This window comes from Myotis davidii, unplaced genomic scaffold (assembly GCF_000327345.1).
Source record: "Myotis davidii unplaced genomic scaffold, ASM32734v1 scaffold46, whole genome shotgun sequence".
In the NCBI taxonomy this organism is placed as follows: domain Eukaryota; kingdom Metazoa; phylum Chordata; class Mammalia; order Chiroptera; family Vespertilionidae; genus Myotis; species Myotis davidii.
Window position 1 is genome coordinate 5974872 of NW_006383006.1, and position 7096 is coordinate 5981967.

At 41.3% G+C, this 7096-nt stretch overlaps 1 protein-coding gene across 1 annotated transcript in view; it reads right to left on the bottom strand.

Moving 5' to 3' along the window:
* EIF2AK4 (eukaryotic translation initiation factor 2 alpha kinase 4) overlaps nucleotides 1-7096 on the bottom strand; it is a 112558-nt gene that overhangs the window by 53578 nt on the left and 51884 nt on the right. Inside the window, exons 10-12 of the mRNA XM_006778168.2 lie at nucleotides 4828-4934; nucleotides 4051-4208; nucleotides 2-195 (exon numbers count right to left, since the gene is read on the bottom strand). Of these exons, the coding sequence (XP_006778231.1) occupies nucleotides 2-195; nucleotides 4051-4208; nucleotides 4828-4934 (459 nt within the window). The remainder of the gene's footprint in view (nucleotide 1; nucleotides 196-4050; nucleotides 4209-4827; nucleotides 4935-7096) is intronic.

Sequence of the window (7096 nt, forward strand, 5' to 3'; positions counted from 1 at the left end):
GTCCTCGGGCGAAGTGCCCGGGCCCACCAGCCGCTCGTGCTTCTCGATCCAGGCGTTGTAGTAGCGCACGATGTTCTCATGGTGCAGGCGCGACAGCAGCGTCACCTCGCCCTTGATCCTGCGGAAGTGCCTGCTGGCCGGGTTGATGGGGATGCGCTTCACCGCGTAGCAGCAGCCGTCCAGCTTGTTCTGCACCTGCAGCGGGGACCGAAGGGGGCCAGGGACCGTCAGTCGCTCAGAACCGTAAGCAGACTGGCATCTGTAGCCACCCAAGCCCTCCCAAGGAGAACCTGGAGTTCTGAGCGAAAACAAACAGCTACCCTCTGGGACTCTGAAGCTGGAAAATTCTTGACAGCCCAAGACTTAGAAAACATCTCACCCTAAACCAGATGTATTTACATTGCTAAGAGCCCTTGGGGAAAACAATGTCCATTTTAACCATTAACTGTATAGATAACTTTCCTAATAGCACATCTGCTATCTAAATTTCTAAGTAGAACCTTATTGCTTTCTTAACCGTGTTTTGAAAATAATTATTTTCCAAAGTCAATGTAAGGCTTCAGAAGATGACTTTAGTTTCTCTGATTTTTTTTTTTAACTCTTAAAGTCACTAAACACAAACTAAACTCCAAAAATTTCAACAGACCTAAATGAAAATTCTAATTCTCAACTTATAAAGCTGTGTGAATTTAGAATAATTGATTTCCTTGAGACTTAATTTTCTCACCTATAAAATGGCATCTATATCACTTTCTTTACCTCAAAGGCTGACTATAAAGATTAAATGAGCCAAGCCTGTGTGGCTCAGCAGTTGAGCATCTACCTAGCAACTAAGAGGTCATGGATTCCACTCCCGGTCAGGGCACAGGCCCATCTCCAGTAGGGGGGGTGTGGGAGGCAGCCAATTGATGATATTCCTCTCTCATCGATGTTTCAATCTCTTTATCCCTCTCCCTTCCTCTCTTTCTAAGAAATCAATTAGAAAGAAAGAAAGAGAGAGAGAGAGAGAGAGCGAGAGAGAGAGAGAGAGAGCGAGAGAGAGAGAGAGAGAGCGAGAGAGAGAGAGAGAGAGCGAGAGAGAGAGAGAGAGAGCGAGAGAGAGAGAGAGAGAGCGAGAGAGAGAGAGAGAGAGAAAGAAAGAAAGAAAGAAAAGATTAAATGAGCCCTGGCCAGGTGGCTTAATCAGTTAGAGCACTGTCCCATACACCAAAAGGTTGCAGGTTCAATTCCTGGTCAGGGCACATACCTAGGTTTCTGATTCAATCCCCAGTCAGGGAGCATTCAGGAGGCACCTTATTGACATTTCTCTCTCACATCGATGTTTTTCTCTTTCTTTCTCTCCCTTCTTCTCTCTCTGAAATCAATGGAAACATATCCTCGGGTGATGATTGAAAAAAAAAAAGATTAAATGAAATGAGGTGGATAAAGCACCTGTATCAAGGCTGCACAGAGAAAGCTGCTCAGTAGGTAACAGCAGTTGGTATTAACACAAGTAATGCCCATTGATTTTGTTAGGAAGACTGCAGATTTACCACTGGTAGGTACTGAAACTAGAACAATACCATTAGAAACACAACAAAATATAAGTAAAAGTTTCAAAGCCAAGTCTCCAGGTATCCTTATGCTGAGGGAGAAGCCAGTTGATGACAAAAAAACAAAAAACAAAACCACAACACGGCACATCATTCTCATGTTTGGTTCATAGGTTTCAGATTATCCTGTGTGTGTGTGTGTGTGTGTGTATAAACAGATGCTTTCAAGTAAAACAGATATGGGTCTGAGGACAGTGGGAAGTCTTAGCATTGTCTTTCAACCTCCTATCTCAGTACATATCATATATATTGTGAGTCACTGGGGTGTGGTGCTTGCCATACTGGAAACTCCTAGGAATTCACTTATTCAATGGAAAGGTACATGAACAGTAATGGGTCCAACTGCCAATGAAATGCCAGACCACTGAGCAGACTGCCCTGCCCTAACCAGGAGACAGAGGGGGGTGTAAGGGCTATTCGGTTCTCAGAGGGAGAAACTACAGGAAAAACTTAGTTGTTTAAATTACTATGATGTTTTAGTTATATAAGCTTACTAATAATTTTTAAGTACTTATAAGGAAACTAGAGACCTGATACACGGAATTTGTGCACTTGGCGGGGGGCGGGCAGGGAGGCTCAGCCAGGCCTGCACCCTCTCTCAGTCCGGGAGCCCTCAGGAGATGTTGACTGACGACTTAAGCCTTCAGACATCCTTAGCATTGCCACAGAAGTGGGAGAGGCTCCCGCCACCCCCGCTGCACTCACCAGCTGTGAGCCCTGCTTCTGGCTGAGTGGCGCTCCCCCTGTGGGAGTGCACTGACCACCAGGGGGCAGCTCCTGCATTGAGCATCTGCCCCTTGGTGGTCAGTGCATGTCATAGCAACTGGTCATTCCACTGGATGATTTGCATATTAGCCTTTTATTATATAGGATGAAGTTTTGCATTTTTGTTGGTTGTTTTTTAAAAAAACATTTTTATTGATTTTTACAGAGAGGCAGGGAGAGGGATAAAGAGTTAGAAACATTGATGAGAGAGAAACATCAATCAGCTGCCTCCTGCATGCCCCCTACTAGGGATGGAGCCCACAACCAAGGTACATGCCTTTGACCAGAATTGAACCTGAGACCCTTCAGTCTGTGGCTCAACACTATCCACCAAGCCAAGCCCATTAGGAATGTTTGTTTTTTAAAATATATTTTATTGATTTCAGAGAGGAAGAGAGAGAGAGAGAGAGAGAAGAGAGAGAGAGAATATTTTTATTGATTTCAGAGAGGACGGGAGATGGAGAGAGAGAGAGAGAGAGAGAGAGAGAGAGAGAGAGAGAGAGAATATCATTGAATGGTTGCCTCCTGCACACCCCACACTGGGGATCAAGCCCACAACCCAGGCATGTGCCCTGACCAGGAATCAAACCATGACCTCCTGGTTCATAGGTCGATGCTCAACCACTAAGCCACTATGGCTGAGCTGATGTTTAGCATTCAAAAATCTAAAATATAAAGAAGTTAAAGGACTTCTTCAAAAACTACAGCTTGTGCTAGAGGGATAATATATACTTTAATCACTCACTCTTCTTAAAGCTAAGTATGATGACCTTGTCAGCATATCTGTCCGCAGTATATCTATTTAATCACCTAAATGTAATGTCTCTAATTTCAAGAAGAAAGTTGAAAATTTCCCATACTATAACATCCTTTTGGAAAATTGGCTTAAGATGGTCTTTCTGTCCCCGATAACCACAAAAAACAAATTCAATTACTATTTTTTTTTTTTTTTTGGTGTAAAAGGCCTTCCACCGTAATACTAGTAATGTTTCCTAATAACAGTGCAGAATCCTAAATAGGCATATGCCCTACTTTCTATGTGTAAGATGATATATATCTTATATGGATTTAATAATACTATATTAATCTGGGTCTCCTAAATTAAAAAAAAAATACTTACATTACATAAAAACAGCTGAAATCTCTCCCAAGGGAGAGATAATAATAAAAGTCACCCACATAGACTGGACCAAAGAAGGGAAGACCTAACTATAGCATACCTTAATAACGTATCACTAATTTCCCATCTCAGTAAGAGCTGCAAAATAAAAGCCATCAAGACCATCTGGGGCCATTTCCCAGTTGGAATTCCATCTTAGTTCTAACCTCGCAGCCCTTTTATCTACAGCAACCCTGAAAGCAAATGGGAGAAAAAGAGAATAATTTTCTTTCTAAACCAAAGCACACAATAATGTTCTTCATGTAAAGGTCTTGACTCCACTTGGGCAGTTACAATCATGTGGTTTTCACATTAATAACACTGCATCAACCCAGGGAAGAAGAATGATGCGTTCTTAATGTGCCCAGTGTAACTTTAAATAAAGCCTTTAACTCCATGAAGGTGAAGATAATCATAGTTTCAAATGGTAGAATTCACTCCCTCCTCGCTCTCAGAATAGAAGTCAAGTCCATAAGTGCAGAGATGGAACAGAGCAGGAGCTCTAAAAGGGACTGGGACCACCCTGTATCACACCTTGATGACAGCTCCAAAAGCTCCTTTGCCGAGAAGCTGTAATTCTTCAAACTCATTGAAATAGCGGGAAAACTGCCTCTGTGTCTCACTGAAGAATGCAGCACCAGGTAGCTGGGTGCTAGGAATAACAGTCTCAATGTAATCTTGTCTTCCAAAATCTGAGATAAAACAAAAGGCAAGAGGCAAATGAGGCATGAGAAATACAGGAAGAGCGCAATATACAACAACGATTCAAGCGTTGGCAGAAGGGGCCCCAACCAGTAGTTTGAAAAAGTACCTCTTACTTGGAAGACTGTTTAATACTTTCCTCACCTTGTCCTCTTTAAAGTAGGTAGAAATATATAATTAGGCCAAGTTTACAGGTGTAGGTAACTTAGACAGAGAGTAAAGAAATGACTGGACAACAGAGCCAGAACCCAAACCCAGGTCTCCTAATCCACCCCAATCTCTACTGAGATCCCTTAATATACTACTTAAGTAGCAGCAGGGAAATCCAGTTACATGGTAATAAGGGCGACATGACAAGAAGAGATAACAAACACTGAAAGAGGCTACACCAATGGTCATTGCATCAGTAGAGACTGGAAAAGCCAGGATGGCAAAAACAGTTCCAGGCACACAGGACACATTAAATGAATGGATTTATGTATATAGCTCAGCATAAAACAGATAAAATAAATCATCCATGTAGTAGTCCCTTCCAGTTTTAGGTTTATATATACTTTCAAAGTAATTTATATCAAGCAGGGTATAAAAAAAGAATGGTAAAAGACTCACCTTCAGGACTTTGTTCCAGTAAAGACTTTTTTGGCTGAGGATTTATAAAGCTGTGTTTCAACAGCTGCTGAGGACTCCATCTTTCCTTGTCATCCAGGCAAACACATCTCAGTGGGAGGGGAGAAAGAATCTCAGCAACACAAAATAAATGCTAAACTAGTTAATCTAAGGCATTTTTCTATGGGTTTATCTTTTAAAGATACACATTAGAGAATTCATGTTATTTATGAACTCAGAGGAATTTAAATTAATAAACATTCCTGCAGAATTTACATGCTAAGCGCCAGGCTGAGTACAAATGGGGAATCAAAAAAAGTATACAACAGCCAACCAGATGGGAAATGATATTTGCAAACAGTAGCTCTGACAAAGGTTTAATTTCCAAAATATATAAAGAACTCATAAAACTCAACAACAAACAATCCAATCAAAAGGTGGGCAGAGGACCTGAAAATACACCTCTCCCAAGAAGACACAGGAACAGCCAATAGATATATGAAAAGATGTTCAACCTCACCGGAAATTAGGGAAATGCAAATCAAAACTACAATGAGATGGCCATTATCAACAAGACAAGCAATAATAAGTATTGGAGAGGTTGTGGGGAAAAAGGAACTCTCATTCACTGCTGATAGGAATGTAGACTGGTAGAACCACTATGGAAAGCAGTCTGGTGATTCCTCAAAAATGTAAGAATAGAGTTACCATACAACCCAGCAGCCCCACTCCTGGGTATATACCTGAAAACCTGGAAATCATGTATTCACAAAGATATATGCATCCCTATGTTCACTGCAGCATTATTCATGGTGCACAAGACATGGAAACAACCCAAGTGCCCTGCGGTAGAGGACTCGATAAAGATGGTGTGGTACATATACACACGGAATATAACTCAGTCCCGAGAAAGGATGAAATAGCACCATTTGCAACAACATGGATGGACCTTGAGAACATGATGCCAAGTGAAATAAGTCAGTCAGAAAAGGCTAAGAACCATGTGATTTCATTCATATGTGGGATATAAAACTGAAACTCATGAACACAAACAGCATGTGGTGGTTGCCAGAGGGAAGGGAGTGGAGGGGAAGGGGGTCCTAATATAAGGTGACAGGAGAAGATTTGACTTTGGGTGGTGGGCACACGGTGCAATCCTGTAACATAGAAACCCACACCTGAAATCTACATGTTCATGTTGACCAATGTCACCCCAATAATTTAATTTTTAAAAAGTGTACAGTAGTCCTCCCTTAGCCGTGGTTTCAGTTACCTACAGTTAGCTGTGGTCTGAAAAATATTAAATGGAAAACTCCAGAAATGAACAATTCTTCAATTTTAAATTGCATACCATTCTGAGCAGCACGATGAAATCTTTCACTGTTCTGCTCTGTGGATCATCCCTTCAGCCAGCATATACATTACCTGCCTGTTGTCACTTAGTATTTATCTTGGTTATCAGATTGACTGTGCTTATGTTCAAGTAACACTTATTTTACTTTAAAATAGCCCCCAAACACAAGAGTAGCCCAATGCTATGTCACGTAAGCATTGTATCATCTCACATCATCATAAGAAGTACATACAGTACAATAAGATATTTTGAGAGAGACCACATTCACATAACATTTATTACAGTACTAGAGGCCTGGTGCACAAAATTCATGCACTGGGAAGGGGGTGTCCCTCAGCCCAGCCTACGTCCTCTCCAATCTGGGACCCCTAGGGGAATGTCCAACTGCCGGTTTAGGCCCGATCCCTGTGGTGACAGCAACTATCATAAATGGTAATATTTTATTTTTTATATCACAGCACTAAAAAGTAAAGCACAATTTAATACATTGAAAGGGGGAAAAAAAGATGGTAATAAAAGCATTTGGGCCGAAACCGGTTTGGCTCAGTGGATAGAGCGTCGGCCTGCGGACTGAAAGGTCCCAGGTTCGATTCCGGTCAAGGGCATGTACCTGGGTTGCGCGCACATCTCCAGTAGGAGATGTGCAGGAGGCAGCTGATCGATGTTTCTCTCTCATCGATGTTTCTAACTCTCTATCTCTCTCCCTTTCTCTCTGTAAAAAATCAATAAAATATATTAAAAGCATTTGGATAAGATACTATATTTCTCCCTAAATTTAGGATTAGTTTTTAATTCTGTCAGCAAAACATGAATACCTTCTCCTTGCAGATACTATGAAAACATTACTGATAATGAAAAAGGTCTTTGACAACCATCCAAACAAAACATATAGTTATGTTTTGTGGATATTGATTTTTT